This window comes from Varroa jacobsoni, unplaced genomic scaffold (assembly GCF_002532875.2).
Source record: "Varroa jacobsoni isolate VJ856 unplaced genomic scaffold, vjacob_1.0 scaffold_767, whole genome shotgun sequence".
NCBI classification, from domain to species: domain Eukaryota; kingdom Metazoa; phylum Arthropoda; class Arachnida; order Mesostigmata; family Varroidae; genus Varroa; species Varroa jacobsoni.
Window position 1 is genome coordinate 176,146 of NW_019213669.1, and position 24,565 is coordinate 200,710.

The window sequence follows — 24,565 nt, forward strand, 5'->3', positions numbered from 1 at the left end:
TGCTGAACCATTTTCCTGATCAGGTTCAGTTAACATGCTAATCTTCAAATAACTAGTAACTTAATTAAGCTCGGTCTTATACGAGGTGTAACATACTCGCTAGAGTTTGACTCGGTCTCATAATAAAAACACAAGCTGGTAAAACTGGCCCTGTTTTAAAAATTGTTGAGTGGTATTTTTCTGAACATAAAGAAAACGATTCCATCTTCTTTGACATCTGATATTAGGTCGTGAAGGAACTGAGTTAATCTCATTTTAACACGCTTGTAAACGGACGGACGTTCGTTGACGAGCGATACCATCTTTCGATATGCTACGCCGGTGAATTCCCTTCTTTTATATGGTTCCTGTGAAAAGTGGTTCTGGTTGGGCTGCTTATAGAACATTTTTACAACCTTTCTCGGTGTACATTACACCTTCAACGTGAAACTTCTGCAATGTCAGAATACTCTTGATACTTAAGAATATTCACTTACTAACGAAGTATAGATAAACGAGAAAGCCTTACATATATATCGACAATAGGCTTCTTTATCATGTAGTGATTGCGCATTATCTCCTTATGTAATCTTAAAGGCATTCTTTGGGGTCTACAGACGTTAAAGACTAAACAAGTGTACAAACACTATAAATACACACATAGCCATTGTACCATTGCCATTGTGGATTGTTACACTTGTAAGGTCTTAGTCACGCCTTTTTTTATTTATTGCAGGAAATTTACAACTTCAAATTTTGTGCAGGACCACCTAGCTTGAAGGTGTCGTAATGAAATTACTAATCAGTCGTTTTCGTCAAATCTTATTTATACATAAAGGTCCTAATATGGCTCCGGCAATGTAAAGTCACGTTTGTAAAGCTGTGATGAGATGTGACTTTCTGTTTTTATAAAGCATTAGACGTTGCCTAAAGGAAGTGAGAAACATTTATAACTGAACAAACAACTGGAGTGGTTTTCTGCATCTGTTGTTTTGAATTAAAATCCTGACATCGTCTTCCGGCTTATTAAATGCTACCATAGATTGTATTTTACTGTATCGTCTCAAAAAAAGCTTAAAAAACCGAAGTTACAGAGCGGTGCTTAAATTTTATCAGACTTGGATTTAGGCTTTCAGAAGATTCTCGTACGAAATCACGCATGTGTTTTCGTCTAGACTAAAGTGAAGTTTTTTGAAATGCTTAGAGTTTCGTTAGCATGAAGTAAGCCGGGCGCTATACCTCTAGTAGCTCACTGTGTCTCCAAAAGCAAACACTTTGCTATGAATTGTTCTCGATCAAGAGTCTCTTTCCTTCTCACCCGTACAGCGGACTTTTCTTCCTAAACTCCGCACAGACCCAAACACAATACGTATCCGACACAACAATTTGCAGGACAAGAGCGCTAGCAGAATGCCGGCACCTCTCAGAGTTGCACTATCAGCAGCAGCGCCGAAAGCAGCCAGGGCCGTCCCGTTGCTGAGGCACTCGTCGTCGTCTGTACATTCGAGTTGGTCTGCGTACGGCTGAGGTGGCTAATGGGCAAGTTGTTGATTCGTCTCGTTTTGTGGTGGTCTATTTTTATGCTCAATACATCAACGGGCCATACCCATTGTACGACGCTGCACTTCAGCACTTGAACATTATGACCAGAAAGGTTGGTGGCCACTTTGATACAGTATCTTCTCGTTCTAGAGAGCATAATAAAGCTACACGCTCGGTGTCTGTTGTTCGCAGTGGAGGTACTCAAAAGTACGCCATTGTGATGCAGAACGGCATTGCAAGCAAACCACTAAAATTAGAATTGTATTTAAGTGAGTTTGATTCATGGGTTAGCGTAGACAGTATTGTACAATGCGTTCGTACTTCGGAAACGACGACAAGTCAACTAAGGACGGCTCTTCTCCTGGCTTCTTATCAAAGAATTAACTATACATTAGACGCGTTGAAGTTTACAAAATGTCTTAGACCCCGCTTGAAATAACACTAGTATTGCATTGTTTATGCCTTTGAGATTGTGCTGTTTGCCTCTGTGAGCCAAGCGCACGCTTTTTCTCAAGGAACGTTGGTGACAGCTTAAATGCTAGTGTTTGTTATGTTCGACGAGCGATGAAAATCTGTTTGTAAAATGATTTTCTCACATTTGAGAAGTTAGTTTTTCAATCATGTCTCGAACTTAAAACTATAAACCGAGATCCAAGTTAACTTTTCTATTGCTCACGCTTACAAACGTCAATCGTATTTAGCACGCATTATTTTGAAATTAACCGGAGCATAGGTCGATGATTAGTACTCAGATTATAATACTAGCTATTTAGCGGGTCGAACATAGCTAAAACATTCACCCCCGCAGAAATATATTTACGCCAGATCGCTGACTATCTTTGAAAATGGTTAGTATCATAAGAGCTTAGCAATGAAAAAGACCTCGCTGCCAGAATTTATCAAAGAAACAAGAGGTCGTTATTGATGCAACTATTTTAAAGACCGAAATTGGGAGTTTGATGAGCAAATAAGTGCCTTTCAGGATCTTAAGTGGAAGAACAAATTGTTGTGATCACGGAGGTTTTTGAACAAAGTCTAGCCTGCACAACGCGATCCTTCAGGGCTAGGCAAGGAGCCCAAAGTATGTGTTACCCAATTATGATGAAAACACTGAAAATAAAAAAGAAAAGCAAAAATAGGTAAAACACGTGTAGTGTACCTGATTTTCGCAACTATTATCAGTAAATAAGTGTCTGGAGCACGCTGTAATGATTAATGAGACATAATAGATCAATCTATTTCATCCACTGGAGACGGACTGGGGAAGAAAATAGCGTTGAATAGCAACTTTGGATGCAATGCTTACCTTGACTCAGGCGTGAGCTAGTGTCCATACGCGCAATAAATATCGTGAGCATTTCTTATCCCAAAAACGACATGGCCAATAAATCTTACGAGATGTGTGGGGCGATCATTGACAGGATACGGCGCAGCTACTCGACAACAACGCATGACTTTATTGCCGCGTATAATCACAACTCAAATCGAGCAATGGCTCAAGCCAATATATTCTCCAAATTTAAATGATTTTAGTTGTTCCCATATCCTGACAAAGGGGATAGACGGCGTAGTTTGTATTACCGTTAACTCTCATAAGCGAGCTATGAGTAACCAGATTAGATATAGTAATGCAAACCACAAATACACAGCTGTTGAGAAACTCCTAAAGCGTTGATCTCAATACTTATGGAGGGTAAAGCGCTGAACGATATTTAAAACAGTGGTGTATTCCATTCAGCAAAATAGTTCTTGAAGAATTGGCAACGTGATCTTTTGTGTTATCGCGTTATTGTATCAAGCGATTGTTTAACAAATTTCGTTGCTACCCCTAAGGATGAGAACAATCATCAGATGAGCCTATGGCAAAACTCAAATAAATGTTTCGAGTCCTACGTTCGGTACTGCTCTTCGGACGGCCTACATTCAGCACGAAACGAAGCTTATCTGCGCTAGGTTTCCAACCTGGACCATCACGTCTGTCTAAGTAGGTAAGCAAGTTGCCACTATATTACCACGTCACGAGGCTTAAATAGCGAACCCGTAACAATTCAACATCGTATTTGCGATAGCCTCTTGTAATCAATTCAATCAGTAAAACTGACGTACTGGGTGATTGCCCTTAGTGTGAGTGTGCAACTGCACAAGTACATCTATGCCAGATAAAACAAAAAAACAACCCAAGTCATTGAATGGCGCTCTAAAAAGACGACGATATATATTATTACTATCCCGTTAGATTGTTCTGATGCATACACGTAGCCTGTGGATCTTCAGTAAGCGTTTCTGCTTTATCGAATTCGTTCTAGACAAAGGTCTCTCCCGTTACGGTCAACAGTATCTTTGCTCACTGTATGGCATTTATATACCACTTGTTTGAACTTCCCACGGCTTCTTTTCCTTTACTATACTTAAACACACCTGTTCGAAGATTAAATTTGCTCAACTCCACGTGATAAGCTGTGCTTCTACAATCGTACTGACTATGATTGATTGAGGAATAGGTATATTTCATGTTTGTTGGCCTTTCCAGCAGGAATTAGTTGACAGATTTGGAACATTTCTCATACATTTGCAACATAAATTTAGGTTTGCCTCAGTCGATATATTAATTAGCAGTTCTAGTGTATAGCGATTAGTGGAGTTCACTTAGCAAGGAAGAAAGGTCGTTGTACTAAGTGGATCCAAAGATGGATTAAGCTTCAATAGAATGATTTTAGATAATGCATTTTCTGGAGTATCTTTAAAGGCAACGCGTTTTCGCTTACGGCCAGATTGATCAGGAGTGAATATTCACGCAGACAGATCAGACTCTTGAACTTTTGTCCTCATTCTTCGATGGGGCTCCAGGGGTGTGTTAGCAATAACGCACGATATGTGAAAAACTCAGTTTAATCGTACAATGTTAAGATATTATTTTTAATAATAAATTCTAGTTAGTATAGCCCTCTGTGCTTTATCTGGGACCAAACTGATTCGTGTTTTTGTTTTATTTATGAACCTACCTATTCTTACCGTTTCCCACCATCTACACATCACTAATCGTAACATATGAGTGCACCTATAAAGCTTTGGTCTCTACGTGCTGTTATATACGTGCTGTTTGATAACAACGACTATATTTGGCCCCGATGTACACAAATACTTAAACGTTTTGTAGCTTTATTTAACAGTCTTTTCATCAGCACTTAGCAAGTAATTATCCGTTTGACGCGTTCTTCTTTTAGCGTTGCATGGCAAGTTTCCAGTCTGTCCAATGAAACCTTGTTTAAATGATAGTTGCAGATCTTCGGTCGTTTTGGTTGACCTCTGTTTCAGATCGTTCAGTCACAGCAACAAAACATCACTCAATGGTATTGCATCTTATCGATCAATGGTACTGCATTGCACGTCGAACGACTAATATAATTCTAGGTATTACGCCGTTCGTCGATATGCCCGTCCTATCTCGTTTAGCTAATCCTTCTCTCTCTTAGCCCGATCTACATTTATTGAGCAACGTTCAGTTAAGCAAAATGCACCAACGGTTTTCAGGGCGGTCTCATATGAATATTTTATAGTGTTCTAATATGAATGCTGCACGAACGCATAAGGTTATCGATTCGGTGCTACTTCAATTTCAACAAGATTCCCGTAGCACAACCACGAATTTTTGTCGTGTCTGTAAAAGTATTCCTATACCTCTACATGTCGCTTGCATTTGTACACGATGGTCGACAGCAAAGACCGTAAACTAGTCCTTTATACGAACACATTTTATTTTAAAATGATTAGAATCAAATTAGCGACACTTGGCTGTGTTCGTTTCGTTTATAAAGCAAGATACAAAAAATTAGCTTCCAGCTATTACCCATCTAAGCACATACGACCGTCAAAGGCAAACTGTATTTGCTTGGAGCTCAAGATTTTTAAGTGGAATGATTTCAACGCATGGAAAGACTGAAGAGCCTAAAAAAGGTTAGTATATCCTTTGTTTCAGGTTACTTTGAGTAGAATGATGTTATTCTTAAACGTAATTAAGATACTCATCGTATGAGTACCTTATAATACGCTTAGGGACGACGTCTAAGTGGGCGCCTTACCTTTCAAACGAAAAATACATACCTTGATATACATTAGAAATGTGAATTTTCTATAAAACACAGCGATATTAAGCTAGGACTTTAGTCCTTTTTACGGTCATCGACTTTTGGTTTTGCAGTGGCTTTTCGACGTAGAAACAATAAGTTACTCTAGCTTTTACGATACAAAGCAACAAACGCACTTACTATTTAGAAACTTAGGTTTAGCTGTAAGTGTCTATCTATAAGAAACAGTTGAGGGAAGTGTTCATTAGTTTTCTAGATTTTTCGTTATTCTTATAACTAATTATACGGCATTTACACTGTGATAATAAACTACCCTTATTCAAAATCGCGCGGCTTTGAACGTTCATAGCCTCTGGACTGAGACGGTGCATTCTCAGTACAACTTAAAAGTATCCTTTCTGGTTATTTATGTACCAACGAAGCCAACTGTCTGAAGGCCACACATATATATATATATAAAGTGGCATATCCTATTTCGCTATTTATTGTTAACTGTAGGTTGCAAATTGACCTTCGTTATGCGTGGAAGCGACTAAAATTAAAAACCAGTCATGTACGATTACGCGTCATCGTATCCGGACACTTGATCCAGGCGGCAATTGTCTCACAATCAAATAGTCACCCTTGCACGACACACCGCTGTTCCATTCCTTCATATATCTCCTTAAAAAATATATAGATATCAAGGAAGGTCGATTTGTTATAATCACCTAGTATTTTACCATAAAACATTTTTTCGACATCTATGGCAACCACCATGGCTCCATGAGGTTTTATCTATCGGTCAAGAACGCTGAAGTAAGTATCTCAAGGATGCAAAACACAGTTGGTGAGGCTCTTTTTAGATGAAGGCCAGCGCCTTCTTTATTAATAGTAGCGGAAACATTTATCTGTATAGTGTGTCAGTAGAGTTTATTGTTCAATATAATTTGCATAGAATTAATCATACGACCTTTCGTTGGACTGAGAATGGAATTGTAGAGGTATAATTTTAAGTTCATCCATCCCCACATCCACCTCTTTCGTAATAACTACAGCAGCTTTAATCTGGGAAAGTCTATTTAAATTTTTTTCCCTATCAATATCCCAGCTACAGGCCTATTTTGATTTAGCGTTTCCTCAGATTTCTAGATCGGCTTCTTTGTTCTACTCTATGCCTTTAACATCAATATTTCTCTATAGAACTAATAGGCATAAAGTTATATACACACACTTGGGGCGACATGAGCTAAAGAGTTTCATCAATTTTCGCAGCGAACCACCAGATAACCACCCGCTAATTTTAAATATCAAATAAGCTTCTTACTTCAAAATATTATTCATTAAGCTAAGTTCAATGTGTGTCTTTAAGTTACCTTATTTTTGGAAATGTTGCGAATTACAATTTCAACAAAACAACTTAATAACATAATTACTTACTATTGTAGTAATATTTGCACAACCCAAAGATCGTGAACTGAAACCTTACCTTGGTTGTCTACTTGGGCACATAAATTAGGGAGCATAGTGTGAGTACAGATGCGAGTAAGTACAGCAGCGTAAAAAAGCTCGTGCTAATCCTTTAGATTACATAATTTGATACGAAACGATCAAAACGACCTACAACATCTCGGTTCGGTATCTCATAGAAATTAATAAGTAAAGTAGGTGCCGCGAAGGCGCAGATGTGCTTACGGTGTCCATTGGGTGGTCTAGTGCAAGTGTCATCCACAGAAGTTTTTGAGTCCTGATTAGTCGATTGCGGCCTATGTGTACTCTCAAAGATCCGATCAAAGAAACGATGAATAAGCTATACATTAAACAAACAAGATTATTTAACAGAGCTTAATCACCTTTATTACACGACAACGCAGAACTCGCGGTTCCCACGGATATGATTTTTCTCAAAATCTAAATCATTTTCTAACAGAGAAAACTGATTAAATTTCAACATGATATCGAAACTGCTTTTTGTTCCTTAGATTTCGTACCCTAGAAAAACAAATAGGTAATATAGCAAAAAAATCATACATACTAATGGCGCATACTTCCACTGAAAATAATTATGTTTGTAGAAAAGCTAAACAAGCTTGAGCTTACCCTTACGAATTTCATACTAATATACAATAATAATGAGAGTAATATTTTGATAGGCATATCATATACATGAGAATGTTGATCTTTTCAGTATATAGTATGAAGAGAAGTAATGCAGTTTTAATAGGAAACTGTTGGTTGTGGTTGACAAAAGTAGCAGGTTTTCATTAAGTAGTAGAATTTGTGAGAGGGTGTTCATCAAAGCCTCGTGGGTTAATACTATAGCTGTGTCTCTGTAGTATGGCCCACGTAGTAGAAGTACTAGTACAAAACAGGGTTTACCAACAGAATCGATTCAAATTGTTAAAATTTACATGCTTGCTCTGATCTGAATACTTCACTTTTGTTGAAGTGAGGCCCATAGCAACTAGCAGAATTCTAACCAAATATAGATAGTTTGAGCCTATTTAGGTTTGTCATACATTAATCGGTGGAACCAAAACCATCACAATCAAAACACAAGCGTTCACCTTCCGCGCAAAGTTCAAATTTTGGACATAGTACAATTTACCTGCTTATACTTCACCATCAATTGCAATCCACCCCGTCGACTCCTTCGTGATCTTGCTAAAGGCTTTATCGTTCTTCGATAAGTTTCAGCGCTCAGAGGCCACAATCGACTCCTCTCTCTTGATTTGCTTCCCTATTAGCTCGCACCTGCACCGGCTAACTCCCTACACGAAGAGGAACACTCTTCGTCAGCAAGCGCTGCAGGACGTTCTTGCAATACATGAGCCACAGAACGCGATCTGCGTTTCAAGCAACTCAACAGTGTGCGGTTCTTCACTTGGGGTGACAAAAACTACTATTGAGATAGGCACCTACTGCAAACACTTGTACCTTGTTTGTAGCACTCTATACGTATGATATATAATAATATATATATTTCTTTTTCCCAAATGAATGTGGAGTGTTAAAACCTTGTTAGCTTTTTGACTAAAAGTGGCTAAAGTTTGACTAAAAAGTTTCGAAAATCTTCTTTCGGAAGTTGGACGTATAATAGATCAGCAAGTGTGCGATAGCTTTTGTATGAGTGTCAGCAAGAATAGACTGGAACACTTCCGCGTCAGGTGCCAGCAAATACGATAGATATAACACTGATGAAATTCCATTTCAACAGTTTTCCATTGTCATCAAGTTGCTACATCCTGAACTTTGCAGCAGTTTTTGCATACCGCAACAGATGTCATCAATATCACTAGATAGAGTCGTAAAACGAATTTAGTTATAGTTTAGCTGAAGTGATATATTTCGGTATAACTTATTGTTACCTTGTTTGTGTTTTTCTTTGATTTGATGATACGATGTTATAAACGTTTCTAATATTTAGTAATACGGGTTCTATTCAATGAATTAAACTATCTGACTGTGGTTGCGATCCTTACAAATAACGATAACAACCACTGTAGAAGATACATTGACCGATTTTTATTTCATAGTGCTTTCTATCTCGGTTTGATTTGTTGTTTGTTGAAGGCTATATTTTGGTACAAATTTCGTTGGTTCTGGACGGGACTAGGGAAATCGGCAAGACTAGGTGCAGTATTAGGGATGCGTGTGTCAGCCGTTTAGTTAAAGAACAGGTCGCCGACTGCGCGGATAATAGCATCGTGTGGGTGGATAAATAACCAGATGCGATGATGAGCTGGGGTCATTCTGCTTTGTCTTCTTCAAGTGACCCTGACCCATGAAGACGGAGATAATGGTGAGTCACTGCAAACAATGAAGCTTGCTGCTGTCAAAGAGCCAGTACCACTATTGATCTCTGCTAAAGCTTCTGTCCTATCCTCAACTGGCTATCGATGACAACGACTGCTATAGTATAACGTGATATTGCAAAGGAGACTACTTCCATTGTTTGTTACGATGGTCGCAAACAATGCAAATCCTTAGACACAATGTATGGTATGTACAGCTAAGTAGTATACTTGTGCACATGAACGTGACCGGTTCCCGTCACATTGCAGAAAACCAGGCTTCCCTGAGTGTGTATTTTGGTCAAATGCATAAGAAGCAGTTTAATCACAGCTTATCTAATTTCCTTAACATTCATACCATCAGAACATAAATAAATATATAAGTTACGGTTATTGAGAATAAACGCTGAAGCAGGTATAAACATCTATCTAAAGATTAATCTGTATGGAACCTAGTTTTTTTTTTTTTTTTTTTTTACTTCTCAGTAGAACGTTTTTGTCTCCATCCTTAGGTTAACTTATCGAAGGTGTAATGTCTTGAAACCTTTGACTAACACCAAACACTTTTTAGTCACCAAGGAGTCTGTAAAAAAATTTTGCCAAAAACTCAATTTGAAATAAAGTAAGCCTATTTCATCTAGCCAACTTCAAAACCTATTTCTTAAAGTTGTATTATACCAGCAGTTTGAGCTGATCATCTCTGTTGCGTAAAATTTTGCTTATATGATTTTAACCGTTTATATCCCTTGAAGACGTCGAAATTTGCTCAACAAAGCAGAAGAAGAAGTACATTAATTTATTTTTAGGTATAGATAAGTTTAATAATATTTTACGAGTTAATAGAGGCATTTGTAATTAAGCACTTGTATCGAAGTTTATTTTTAATATTTATTATGAAAAGCTATAATAGTCAGCGTCGTATCCCAAGTAGCGGACATCCGTACATAAAATCTGAGCAATGATTAACACGAATTTAACTACCTCAAATCTAACACTGTCTTACATATTTTTTTCTTACTATCATGAACAGTTATGTCACTGTAAAATCGTGCGTAATTTTATGCTATTGGTACGTTGGATATATATGGAGCCCCATGAAGGATAAAATCTACAAGTAAATGTTTGCAACAATCATAAATATTTAGTCCTTCAAATGGTTAAGCTAAATATTCCCTTTAACAAGTTTAAGTTGTAGAAAATAACTGAGTTAACTTAGCTGTTCGAATCCGAGTGAGCTGGTTAGAAGGAATACAAAATTAGGGCCAAAACAGAAAATGGATCTAGACAGAGGGTGACTATCGCAGGCAAGCGTGTAAACGATAAACGAAGAATAGCATCAGCTGGCGGGGGATCGGTGCTGGCTTAATGTATCATAAAAACCAGCCGCAAGCCGCTTGCTTTTTTCGATACAGCGGAAATAGAGAGCGTATCGAAGCAGTGAAGAGGAGAGAACGTTGTCAGAGGTCGATATAGCCAAACCTCCAGCTCGAAAGTCAAGGTAATTCATAGAGAAAAATGTCTGATGAAGTATCAAAATTCGCATCCGTGTAGTGACTGCTAACCAAACCAGACTGTGAAGTTTAGCCTTATTCTAGCCAAGGTAAAAGTACTTAATTTCTGAGTTCTGATATGACTGACTGGTCGTCCCTATAGTCTGCTATTTTTATCTTGTATATAAATCGTAGTAAAATAGTATATAAATCTTGGATTGAAAATTGTACATGTTAGTTCTTTATCTTAAAATGAATGTCTTTATATAAATGGGAGTCAACTCTAAAAGTGAAAGGCTAAGCCGCTTAACAAGGGAAAGGATTTGCATTATGCTGGAACGAAACAAACATGCTACTCGGTAGTCTTTGGAGGCTTTTATATTAACCGTGCACGACATAAATGCAGAACAGAACCGTACACAAAAGAACATACCGTAAAAATGAAGGTCAACTATTTAAAAATTTCGAAGTGTTATTTGCTCAGAAAACGGAAGAACTCAGTAAAAAAGAAGTGCTACCAGTGTATACTGTAAAGCCAGCAAACTTTTTTCGCTCTATCCAGCTACCGTCGAGCAGTGTTATTAATAACAGTTAAGGTACTTGCTTGTCAAAACATTATTAGTTAGCCCTAGGAATTTCCAGTACACGCCGAGTTTCAGTTAATGTTATGCATATAACGGCTGAGATTTTCCGTAGCTGCTTAACGTGTTGTATTCCTTTTTATGAAAACGCGAATATATGGAATGACTAAATCCGAGAGGAGTGGCTTCGCATGCTTACTTTGTTAGTATCGTTCTACTCTCACAGCGTTCATCAAAAAAACATCACAGTTCATCAAAAATGAAAAAACCGACATATATAGATTTATTTAAGATGCAATACTTGCATGTAAGAAGGATATTATACATAAATATGAAGCAGCAGGGTGACGCGATACATTCAGAGCTTACTTTATATAGTAGGTTTATCATTCACGTTCACCTTGATCTTATTATTTACACCGAAGACTCGTAGTTCAGAACTAATCATGGAAACTCACATATTCTTGCTAGCTGTTTTTTTTTTTTATGTCCGGTACACAAACTGGGTCCTGCCAGCACGAAGCAAAACGTGTCTATACCGGGTACGTTCGCACTGAACGCCAATATTAGTGTGAAAGGTGGCAACAATTAAACGGTAAACATTTACTGTGGTGAGCATTTTGTTAACTTTAATACGTTTATATGATCACATGAACAGGCACTGTGAACAATATTAAGCCGATGCTGATAACTGTCCACTAATGGATAAAAAAACAATATGCCAAGTAGCAGAACGTACATCAAAAATCGGACGATATATATTACAACTAGCACTATGTAACTGAGGACAATCTTATAATCGTTCTTGGCAAAGCTGAACGGGCTCGTATACGTGTCCAGTGAATCAAGTCGACTGTGTAATGAGCGCCAAACATTTGATAGGATACATTTTACAGCTGGACACTTCGCAAAGCTAGAATTAGAAGACGAAACGTATTTAGTAGTAGTAGTAGTAGTAGTAGTAGTAGTAGTAGTAGTAGTACTAATACTTGGCGAACCTTCGACGATTTGGACACTTACCACGTACAAACGTGCTCCGTTCTTCATCGAGCTTTTCGCTGATGTGTTTTCTGGTGGGTACAGACGCAGGTGAGACTAATCTATCGTTAAGCTAGAAGTAACATGCCTATTCGGTTAAGTGATAAAGCTCGAAGCCAAATGCTGACTGGCTGTATGATGGTATTGTTACAAAGCAGACAATGGTTTGCTGTAAAGACGATGGCTGCTCTTCAACGTATATACGACCGCACTCGGCGGCAGCTGTACCTTAACCACTTGAATAAAAAGCTAAACTTATAGTGACGTGAGAAATCGATCTAGTGACTGATCCATAGTTGTTTTGTTGTAAAATTATTTTATCTCAAAAATATTTATAGTATTTAAACGTTGCGTTAGTATGATGCTATCAAAATTATTGAATAATGTATCCTTGTAATGAAAATAACGCCCGTATCAAGCTACAACCAAACCATGATAAAGTTTCCCGGCAAGCGAAACTCGGGAGAAAATTCTGATCCTCCTTTTAGTTCTGCTCATTCCGTAAAACGGAATAATAGAAAAATATTCTTGTTAACGTAATTCGTGCGCTTAAAGATTCGCTAGTTTCCAATGTATACCTGCATAGGAAGGTAGATAGCAGATATAAAAATTTTGTATTTGCCTTATCGATGCATTGCTAAAATGATAACTCTTGCTACAAATTTAATTACAGAATGGCTGTGCGCGCATTGCACATGACGGAATATTCGCAAATTTAATAGCAAGTAAATTGTGAGTGTAAATAGAGAGAGAGAGAGAGAGAGAGGGAGAGAGCGAGCGAAGCCAGCCCGTTGTTATTTATGCTTACAAAAATCAGAGGATTGTGCATGTAAGCAGAAACGCAAAAAATTAATGTTCTCGTTCCCTTGGCAACAGCTTTTTGAAGTGGTATATCTAGATATAATGCAAACTAGCAGTTTACTGTAGTGGATGGACATTACGAGATTATATGACGACAGGAGTTTATTTCCAATGCTACTTGATCTTGAGAAAGTAAAACCGATAAGCTTATGATTTCGGTGTGCAAATACGTTTAAAAAATGAGTACTTTATAATTCGGATTGGAGAAAACTTGGCCAACAGCTTCTTTTAATAGGAATCACCTGCTATTCAAATTCTGTCAGTATCACGCATCTGGTTAGCACTCAAGTATGCATCTGAACAATCTGTATAATAGCCGATCAATAGATAATATTTAGTACATTGCATTCAAGCTGCACAGAAATAAATATTATATCATGCAAGATGTTCTTAACGTGTACGGGGTGCATTAGTTATTGAAATATGTGCATATTAAGTTGCGCACTTAAGCGTATATTTTTAATAACAAAGCCCGAGGCTTTTTGATTCCACTAATGTCTATTCCACTTCAAGCGAGTGAACAATATTATAGAAAAGACACGCATGTATGATCTAACTGAGAACGGCTGTTTAAATCTTAACGGCCCGACTTGAAATTGGGTTTCATGTTAGGTCAATAACCGGCTCTATTTGCAATTGACCTATATTCGTTATTGGTGCTGGCTATCTTTCTGATCACTTACTGGAAACAGGGAATCAATCCTTCGATTACTTCTTCCAATACGTCCAACAACGTTCTCCCTACTTAAGTTGGGCGCTGAGAGTGGCTGAAGCGAGCCGTGAAATGAAAATGTCTGTGAACTGCGGCTAGGCTCGGGCACATGATGATGGTGTCGATGATTATTAGAAGGTCCTTGAGTTTTGTGACCTTTTTGTAGGGTCCTTTTAAGTGCTTCGGCACGAGGCAGGTATGTACCGGCACTTTCTGAATCGAACGCTGGTGGCGGAAAGGCTGTAGGAGGCGAACGAACTTTGTGGTTGCTAAGGTAGCTTGGCGTAGTTTGTCGGGGGGGTGTTTGGTACTGTGAGTAAAACGGTGGCAAAGCTGTTATACTTGATCCTTTTCCTGTAGATGTTGACAGTTTTTTACTGTTATGCAGAGAATCGTTAGGCAATTGCGTCTGGGATGACAGTTGCCGAGTTTGGTTTTTTGGACGTCTCGTCCTTGGATATTTCGCAGAATGTTGATGTATTGGTCTACGAGTCGTTTCAAGGTGGGCTGTGGTGGAAGTGGAATAGCTTGTGGTTGGTCTTACAGAAGCAAACGTTTCTGGTTGATTCTCTTGGAAGGAGGGATGGATCTGATCCCGTATACTGTTAACGCGTTGTGGTAGTTCTATGCTTTTCGATAGACTTGCAGATACTGCTATGGGTTTTTTGTCAGATTTTCGGGATAATTGTTTTTTGGAAGATGCACTTAATACGATGGGTACAGATGTTCTCTTAATCGATACGTCTTCGTTAGCTGACGTAAAGGAATCGGTATCATCTGCCGAGCTTCCCATACGACTTTGTATTTGGGCACCAAGGAAATCCGGCTTAGCAATAGCATTCGGGGGTAAGCCCTGTGTAAAGTCAACTTTATATGGTGGTCCCGGTGACTTTGATGGTTCAATCTTCCCACTGTTAGACGATATGTCTGATAGAACAGCAGGTGAAGCCAGCACCGTTTTCTTTGTTGTCGAACTAGATTCATAAAATGATTGACCATAGTCATCGAATTCCACATTACCAGCATTGCCTGCAAGCACGTCACTCGCGGCGGTAATTCCAAAGTTTTGTGGCACCAGAATGGCGATCATACCCGCAGGCACGACCACTTTGGACTCTTTGTCTGTTCTTAGCACTTGGATATCATTGGTTTTGTCATGACCTGATGCCATTGATGAGATCTTTCGACTATCATCTATGCCGGCATTCCAATGAGGCGTATCTTTGGATCCTTCCCAGGAGTTCTTGGTAGCACCGCTTAAGGCAATTACCAATCGATGTTTGTTAGCCTGCTGAGGAATTCTATTGTTGTTATTATTATAATGATTATTTTGGTGATTATGACTATACACGTTGTTGCCGTTTCGACTGAAGTGATTGTAATTATTTTGGCTGCTGCTGCTGCTGTCGGAATTATGAACGTTACTATTGCTCTGCATACTGTTACTCTGGAAAACGTTTACGCTGTGTATGCGTTGCTTAGCGTTTTGCAACTCGAGAAGGCTTCCATAGTCAGATCCAAAGTTAGGTCCAGACTGTTCCAGGGTGCTCGAATGTCCATGCAAGCCACCGCTGCTAATGGAAAAGGGATTTCTTAGGTTATTGAAGTTTTTGACGTTACTGTGAAAGTGCGGTGAACTTGAGCTTTTTTTCGTTGTTAACAGTGGTAAATTCCAGTCGTCACTCAAATCGCCACTCTGCTGAAAATCACATAATAATCAAAATAGTATAGGACGGATTATTATGCTTAAAAAAAACATTTCTCTGCAAATAAGGGAATAATAGGAATTTGAGAGCAATTTGATTGGTGAAATCAATTTTAGAAATACATTAACTCACTCGAATGAAAAAAATTTTATGGCTAGGTTTAAAGCCGTGATAAAATGTCTAAGTTATTTGATTTGTTTGTTTGTTTGTTGTTAAGTTTAATTTGTAAAAAACCTCAAGTTTTTAACTATTATGTATGAAACTGCGATAACCGCTATATAGAGTTGTCTTTATTCATAAGACAAAGACGTCACTTAAAAGAGGTAACTAACTGCTAAAATATTGCTTAACAACGTCTGAGAGTAATTACTGCCTTTTACTCGATTATGGGCTGCAATAGTACTATGTTTATTATTATGCCCAATATCGATCGGCGGAAAAGCTTAGACAGCTGCAAAGTCATTGGCTAAAAACTCAACCAGGTTGAAGCCCTACGCCACGGCATACACGCACTGCGCAAAATAAGATTAATGAACGTGAACTTTCAACGTTTAGGGGGTACTCCCTTACGAAAACCAAACATCGTAAAAATTAAAAAAAAAAAAACAAGAAATTGACACTGACGAACGTTTCGAGTTGATCTACCCAAATCAATATATAATGGTAAAAGTATAAACTTACGTGTTCACTATTAAAGATATTATTATTTAAGGTGGAAGAAGTAAGCGTGCTTCGTAGCTTATTGATTATGTCGGGTTGGTTTGGGTCTAGTTCGGAGATGATATACGTGTTCCGTCCATCTGCGAGCGGCTTCTCTTCGGCAATAAACTGCTTAGGCGAATTCTTAACTATACCCTGCAGATTAACAGTAGACACACAATTATGGGCAACGTAAGTTGTTACACTATAGGAAAGTTACTTGGTAGTTTAGTTTCAAACTGTTTCATGGGATGACATCTTTCGAAGCGATTATTCAATAAATGGACCGCATAAACTAATTTAAAACATGTGACCGTTGTTCTTAATAAGGGCACATTAAAGTTTTGAAGGTATTGATCTGTCATAGTTATAAATCGACAGCGTTCGTGTAGCACAGCGTACTAGTTTATCGTCACAGGTTTCAATGAAGTGATGCAAAATGCATTTTGTTGAATTTTGACAAACGCAATACGCAATACAAAAAAACTGATACGATAATATCAGAAATTGAATAGTTTTATTATATTTAATAAGTTAAACAAGTACACAGTCCCAGTCCCAGTCCCAGGATAATACTTTCTGCCTAATGCTTCTGAATTCGAGGTACAATTCCATGGGACCCAGATCAGTTTTGGTTGGTTGGTGACGAAATTACGGAAAATGACAAAGAAAACTGCTATTATAAAAATGTTTGCTACGAATAAAACAGAGGCTCCTCTGCAGTAATTATGCGCAAAATAAATGCAGTCTGCCTTTGCATAGATGAAACATTTTTTTATGAACTTTTTCGACTGGAGTCAAAGACCAATACTATAATTCCGTGCACGTTAAGTGAAGCTCAAACAGGTTAAGCAATATCTATGCACTGCAGCGAACCAGTCTAATAGTTCGCGTGACTTGTTTGCAAAGATGCCGCTAAATCTTTTGCCTGAAGTAAGAGTGTTGGGCTATAACTTGTAGCCACCATATCTTATACCTAACCATCTTGAGTTCGATGTCGTTTCCAGCAAGTTGTTTGATATGCGAAGCTATAATCAGTTGCCCTTTAATTTTAAAGTTGCTAAGTTACAGTTCGTACATTGCCCTGAATACACTCATATGAAAAGCACTTGAATTTCTTCTTTCTTTCTGTTAAGCATCCGTTTCTGGTAATTGGTCTTAACTTCAAGTAAAACGCTTAGTGCCCCCAACTCATGTCATTCACGCATTTATTTTATTAATTGAATTATGGTTCCCGGAACATCCGTCTAACAGTCCAAGGACGCCTTCAAGTGTTTTCAGAAAAAAGGCTAAAATGGGTCTCTAACAGAACTATGGAGAGAGCAGCAAAACAAATCGGAAGCTTGAATCCGCTTGTTTCGATATAAAACGGTTGATATTAGAAAGACGCACTGGGTGTTTAGAATTATAGTCTGCTCCCAAAATTCCATGGTTTTCAAAGTAATTAAATGGTATTTTTACAAACGTCTTTATATAATAACACGTATGGGAAGTTCAAGTTTGATAATTATTTTTCAAATTGGGGGCAAGTTTTTTAGTGCTTGCTTGTTTTGGAACGAAATACTAAGAGCATTTCTTCATGACCTCCCTTACATCAGTCATCATACTTTTTTTTACTTAATTAGGTTTTAGTTAATAGGATCTATGGTGTGGCATCTTCGATTAATGGCTCGTACACCTATTTGTTAATTTCATGCACAGATTTAACATAGTTCTTCAATCAAGACTGTCTTACTGGCGGCGGTAGTCTCGTTGGTTGGAAGCCTCGTATAGGGCTCGGGGGCATTCGGACAACTGTTGGCCTTCCTGCGATCTGACGATGCGATCCAAAGAAACGACGTCGTTCAGACCCTCGACGAGGGGGAATATTAATAATCTGTATCTGAAGTGGAGAGAAAAAAGATTCAGAGGCAAGTTAGCTTCATTTTTTTTGACATATTCTCAAATCAGTACTTATGAAAGGCATTATAGCTAACGTAACCTGCGGAACAATATTATGAGAATACTCTATGGCAGGTTTCGTAGTACATTTGCATGCAGCTGAAAGTAACTGTTCTTCTCTGTGATATGATGATATATTGTTATTGTTTCAGATTGTTTTGAAGATGTTGTATCAAATCAAATTCGAACATCTCTATTAAGCCAAAAAGGAAGTTAATGTACGTAATTGATAATGATAATAATCACAGTAAATTCAAATAGAACATCGCTTAAAATATATTACACCAAAAGACTGGTACATGAACCTCATGCCCAATCTTTTTGTGTTGCTTGAAATCGTCAGCTATACATGAATGTGTACATAATTCAACGATAATAATTTACTACTTGAAAGTAAGTAAAAATTGCCTAAAAATAAGATTTTAGGGAGAGGGTAGCTCCCGGTTTCCTACAATATATACGCTTGGCCTTATAAAATTTACTAAAGCTTCACGTTACCTCAGTGGCGTCATTAAATGGGCTTGGAGCTGATACTGGTGAGCCTTTATATTTATTGCCGTTATGATATTCTACGAACTTTCTGGTTCGATCGCCACTAAAACTATGACGATTATGTGGTTCCTCGTATAATCTTTCATCGTCGTTTGCTGTGTGACTACGCTCCACGCCAGTGTATGGGCGGAAGACGACCACTCGCAGATTGTTCTGCGATTCTAGTTCGGGCAATTTGCTTGAGCTTAATTTGCCACCTATTAAATAAAATCAGCAGTAACTAATTAGACCCTTGACCTATGACTATAGACGCTAGATTAATGACAGAGTGGAAAGTGGTGCACCCTCGATACAAATAAGCTGACCAAAATGGAGATAACCACATATAAACTGACCATATGAAGGAAAAAGAAGCGATGTTTATTATTGGAAGGGGTACGTTCAGTAATGAGGCACAACAGTAACGACTGCAATGATATATATAATATGGGCAATTTTGATAAGCCTTACTATTATGCTTTATGAAGAAAAAAGCATGTGGTCTGATTTTAGCACGAGCTATTACTGTTAATTAGAAGTGTGTTAGAGAAGGATGCAGACCATAATTTATTTGAGCATGGAATTTTAACAGCAATCCATTCACTAAAAAAATATTGACATATCGACATTTACGGGTAAGTATTAATAGCGACTTATGTATTACAACATTAAGGCAGGAAGGAGTCGAAAGTTCAAAAAGGCAACATTGCCACTGCCAATCAACCTGCAAAGTATGGTGTCCTCTTGGAATGACCCGAGCCGTGACGGTGTGATGATATTATCGAAGCAAATGACGGCGGCCCACCAGTCGTAAACTGCCCTCTTGCAAATGCAGCCGGATCACGCGCCCAAATTGGCGGCCCCGTATACTAAAACCAAACCCAGAAAAGTAACCCTTTTTTTTATAGCGATCCCATATATAAACAAAGTGGATTAGCTATCATTTTATGGTGGAAAATCCTTGTCAGTAGTGGTCTAGACTGAATGACTTTCAAAGTCCGCATGGTCAGAGATAACCTACAACGCTCGCTGCTTGATTATTATTTAGGAAACCATCTATTTTGAGCGTATTGCTGTTAGGCCGGTTATTTTCGGAAGATTGAGGCGTATAATGCTTTTATACGTTGCTGCCGGAGTGTTAAGATTAGATTCACATGGTTATGGTAGTGTGCTACAAAAAATTTATATGACCAATAAGGTCAGTCCCTTAGGGAAGTACTTGCCTTTTTATCTATTGCTTATTTTTTTTCCAATTTATCATCTGCAAATGATAAAGCATTTTGTATAACTGGAAAAGTCTTTCGTTGCTTCATAAGTACGTTGTCGTTGTTTCGTTTAGATTACAATTTGTTTTATCAGATTTTTTTAACCTTGTGCATTTAAATGTGTGTACAGTTCCTCAAAAGACGACAGATCTGACATTTCAACGAATAAATTACAAGAAAAGATTTAAACAGCCTGGAGAGATCAGACACTAAGTTAAAACAGATCAAAAAGTAAAAAACAAACTAGGAATTTCTTTAAAAGAAAGCTCTAGAATGCTAAAAAACAAAAATAAAAGTACCAAATGTCACAGTTACAATCTTCTATTTGTTTCTTTAATTTCTCTTTATCCTCAATATATTTTCTGAGTGAAGGACAGAGTAGTCCACTCAAATAAGCTGAAGTAGTTACACGGCAAGTGCAACTTTTTCAGTACTTATTAACGCTGTAGTTCAAATGGCTATTTTTTTAAACCTCGTAAATCGCTATTTAAGCGGACTAAATTTCAATGTTAAAGTGTAACTACTTCCTTATTGGGAAAAGAAACTATAGCAGGCTACGGACACTAATACACTTATCTCTATACATTTAGTTTCTCTAACAACACTCGAGGATCGACTTGAAAACTGAATGTACGTTGTATTGTTACCTTGAACATGGGCACTGCTCCCCGACCTTTTAAAGCCGTAAAAGGTAGCGGCGAAAAAGAAAATGGAACGGGTGCTACGTCAGAACCCCTCGGCAATTTCACAACTGATGTTGACAGAGGTTGAAGTGACGGCATTGAAGGGCTCGAGGGGAAAGTACCAATAGATGGATTTAGATTTGATGACCCTACCTTCGGTAAAACAGCGTTGTCACCAGCACTATTATTTGAAGGCTTTCGACTGGAATTGGGAAATTACGTAAAATACCACATGAAAAAGTTTCTTAAACATACTGAAAATAGTGAAAGATGGTTTCGATATTAGATTTCGTAGGCAGTTAAATAGTTTCACTGCTTAATCAAGACTGAGTTATATTTGGATTGCCTTAAAAGATTAATGACAAGATCATCCAAAGCAAATAATATGATCGGTTCTCCTAAATTATCATTGTTATTATTATTATTATTATTACAACTATTTTGAAATGGATCTTTACTTGACACTTTAGTTATTCGTAGGGCATTATATTTATGCTAAATAAGTAAGAAATTAAATAACACTAGTTGGCTTTATTATTATAAAATCATCTTTTTCCTTACCTGCTACTAAATCTTTTAAAAATTGCAGGTTTTTTCAGTGCTGGAATACGTATAGTGTATTCGGTTTTGTTCTTCGCATCAAATAGAACGGAAGCTTCGCACGTGATTTCCAAACAGATCTCAAACAGCGCGATAGCTACTAAGGCTGTAGACAAAGTACTCAGATATTGGCCTATGTAGTGCTGGTAACGGTTGCATGATCTGCTTATCTTCTTTTGCCTACATTGCGACTCCATTTCGGGGACAAAGGTGCGGGCAGAAGGCACTCAATTCTACCAGGAGTTTCACTGTATCGCATATATGATCCTGCCCTAGAAGAGGTGAGTGCCTGAAATACCATACTTTTTTATTAGAAAAAGTCCTTTGGGTGTGAGGTCACGCTGATGATGCAATCAATGAGTCTGTAATATACAGTACCATAAATTAAGACTTTTTTAGTCTTCAGATGTATTTTGCAAAAGAAACTTGGCTTAGGGTTAAGAAAAGAAATACGGTCCAGGTTAACTCTGCTTGCAGACCCAAGCTAGATGCAAAAGGATATAGCTTAAAATAGACTCTATGACCAATGTGCTAGCATAGAGAGAAATTTTAGGCACCCTGTGTGAATTAAACAAGCTAGCGGCGATTAGCCTATGAAGGTGTTTGCACGTTAACTAACGTTGCGAACTCTTACGTGGAAACTTGAAAGGAAGTTTGTTACATCAAATATTCAATACTATATCTTCTATACGAGTTAATTATGAAAAACCATAAGCAATTCGTGTGAAATGAAAACTGTACTTAACAAAAAAATTAACTAAAAAAAGTTATGCTCATATGCATATATAGAAGGTTGCAGGTATGATTTTAATCTCGATCAACCGGGCTTTAAAACGTCGAAAATCGTGACTAATCTGGCAACGCCCTATTGGGGAAGTTGACATTGTCCGTCGTAAAATAAATAAAACACACATCATTCAGGCCCACAGCTGTTACCAACGGAGCCGATTATGGCTAGAACGTGCTTGTGTGCGTAATGTTTAGAGATAAATCCATTTTACTGGACGACGCAAAGCCATACAACAACATAACGTATTCGAAATGGGTCTTTCCCGATCTAGGCAGTTCTCACAACTTTCAGATATCGCGGGCCTCCATTCGATCCTCTCATCTAAAAATACGGTGACACCTTTCATACTCTAATCCCTTCTATTTTTACAAGCATATACTATATAGAAAAGATGAAATGGAACATGCCCGAAAACTCTCCCTATTAATTTTCAAGCATCATATTTTGCTTCTTTGATAGGCGAACCCTTATTTTTATGTTGTGGTTAATAACTCAATTAGTATATTAGAAATATTTATTGTTTTATAACAGTTGACTTACGCACATTTTAAAGACGATACAGAGACGTCATTTACGCATCGTTTTCATTGACCTACTACAAACGCTGATGGATGAAATAGTTGGTCCTTCGTATATCAATCCAACGGTACCTAATCTATCTTTTACAAAATTTCTAACGGCACAGAATACAAGTTGCTTAATGAAATGTTCGCTAAGGATCTCCTCCAGACAAGCGAGTACAAAACCAAATCCACAAAACAGCAGTGATGGATAAGGAACGCGATAAACGATTTTCATATTAAAGAAATGTCGTATGTATATAACTTAGGACAAGGGACGCTAAACATGCTATATCTCAAGGTGTTCAGGATCGGTTCATTTCAGTTATAATCGTCTATAGGCGTAAAATATCTGTAATAACTTAATGGATAATATATTTGTAAGCTAATTTTAATCTAGACACGTGCTGGTCTAGGTTCGAATGTGGCCATAGACATGCTTCGCTTTGGAGCCAACCCTTTGATGGGATGCTTAACGGCGATGCCGAACGTAAAACACTCAAATTATTCTATGGCCTTACAGACCTCTAAAAGATGAGCAAACCCGTCAGTAGACATGCCTCCTGTTGTATTAGCAAGTATTTATATACCTTACTAGCAGAAATATGTACCAAAACGATGTCGGAGTATACAATTAAGCTTTATATTCTGCTGCACAAGTATTACAGAACCTAGTGACACATTTGAGGTCGCTATTTGATATACATGCATGCTGTATCCCGTGTCAGGCGTTGCAGCACGCGGGAAGGGGCTTGACAGCTAAACGCCACTACCAACGTTCGGTATTTGTCTACGAGAAAGGCAGCGTATGATATAGCCGGGTGTAACGTCTAAGAACGGAACTTACCAAAATACTCCAATTTACACTAAAGTAATAAATATGACTCTGTTCTCTTTCGTAACTTTCAAGTACGGTTGCTTTCGGATTTTGACATCTATGCAGAATACCACGTAAGCTGTCCTCCAGGCAGTACATCTTGAGCTTGCGTATGTTATCCTGGAAAATACTTGAATTTGCTGACAACAGACAAGGCCTAATGGTAATCAGTTAGGCTTTCCTGTCTTTGAGATTGTTCAATTCGCACTGGTGGTCTTCGTTTCTTAAAACTGAAGTACTGAAGTGTATATATACATATATAACATGCTCTTAATTTTTGCTTCTTAAAGATACTTTTGTGTATGATTGTATACATCAGTGTTGCTTTAATTAATATTGTTGTGCATTTAAAAGTACTTTGATCCGGCCTTTAATAGATATTCTTATGAAAAGGTAATAAAAAGCATGATTTTTCAAGTGCTTACTCTTTGCTCTACGTGTTAAATTCAAACGTACTTCTGAGCTTTTAAAGAATGTAAAAATCTGTAGAAAAACAGACTCGCATCTGTGCTAAAGTTACGCGTGAACAGTCGCACCAGTGCGTGTTCACGCGTAACTTTATTTTAAATTAAGTCCGCGAAATCATTCTTAAGGTGGTCCAATTGGAAGCTAATGTCCAGAACAGTTTGCTGTAGATCTTCATTGCTCTCGATGTTCGAGCATTCTCATGGATCTAATGATTAGCTTCTGCGATCTCGTTCGGCTTGTAGACTTTTCCCGGACTACAAAGCTAACTAAAATTGCCTCGTATTTTCACCCGACGCCAGAAACGGACGCCGGCCCCCCTTTGTTCAGCTGTTTCTTTGTTCATTATGCTTCAGAGACCATTGGGCACAGTCGGCAGGGAGGTGA

General features: G+C 38.0%; 1 protein-coding gene and 2 long non-coding RNA genes across 7 annotated transcripts in view; 1 reads left to right on the top strand and 2 right to left on the bottom strand.

Annotated features, from left to right (window-relative positions):
* Positions 1–1,224: 1,224 nt before the first annotated feature.
* LOC111263464 (uncharacterized) overlaps positions 1,225–24,565 on the top strand; it is a 35,448-nt gene continuing 12,107 nt past the window's right edge. Inside the window, exons 1-7 of one of the 2 annotated variants that reach the window (XR_015312322.1) lie at positions 1,225–1,633; positions 3,355–3,509; positions 4,837–4,871; positions 5,355–5,475; positions 9,159–9,387; positions 18,168–18,376; positions 21,476–21,767. This is a non-coding gene — a long non-coding RNA (uncharacterized LOC111263464). The remainder of the gene's footprint in view (positions 1,634–3,354; positions 3,510–4,836; positions 4,872–5,354; positions 5,476–9,158; positions 9,388–18,167; positions 18,377–21,475; positions 21,768–24,565) is intronic. The other variant, XR_002682240.2, reaches the window with a different exon arrangement.
* LOC111263461 (uncharacterized) lies at positions 9,087–18,273 on the bottom strand. Of its 4 annotated transcripts, none has more exons than XR_015312321.1 (4): positions 18,202–18,273; positions 16,449–16,622; positions 12,471–15,760; positions 9,087–9,395 (listed from the first exon to the last, which is right to left on the bottom strand). XR_015312321.1 is itself a non-coding variant. In XM_086969655.1 (4 exons), exons 1-4 carry the CDS (start codon positions 18,250–18,252, stop codon positions 9,393–9,395), a joined length of 1,956 nt encoding a protein of 651 aa, XP_086825781.1. In that variant the 5' UTR covers positions 18,253–18,273; the 3' UTR covers positions 9,087–9,392. The 4 variants fall into 4 exon arrangements, 3 of the variants coding, with proteins under 3 accessions (XP_086825781.1, XP_086825780.1, XP_086825779.1); XM_086969655.1 differs by having other exon boundaries at positions 14,033–15,760; XM_086969654.1 differs by lacking the exon at positions 9,087–9,395 and having other exon boundaries at positions 10,228–15,757.
* On the bottom strand, positions 20,754–22,238 carry LOC111263462 (uncharacterized). The gene is made up of 3 exons (XR_015312323.1): positions 22,121–22,238; positions 21,448–21,775; positions 20,754–21,088 (listed from the first exon to the last, which is right to left on the bottom strand). It is a non-coding gene; the product is annotated as an uncharacterized LOC111263462 (long non-coding RNA).

Excerpts from the sequence above, each read along its gene's own strand:
- LOC111263461 (XM_086969653.1), bottom strand. The coding sequence starts at position 18,252 with ATGCCCCCGAGCCCTATACGAGGCTTCCAACCAACGAGACTACCGCCG. Across the intron at positions 16,623-18,201 it reads CAACGAGACTACCGCCGCCA|GGTATAGTTAAGAATTCGCC; the intron begins GTAAGACAGTCT and ends GTTAATCTGCAG. Across the intron at positions 15,761-16,448 it reads ATATCTTTAATAGTGAACAC|CAGAGTGGCGATTTGAGTGA; the intron begins GTAAGTTTATAC and ends TGTGATTTTCAG.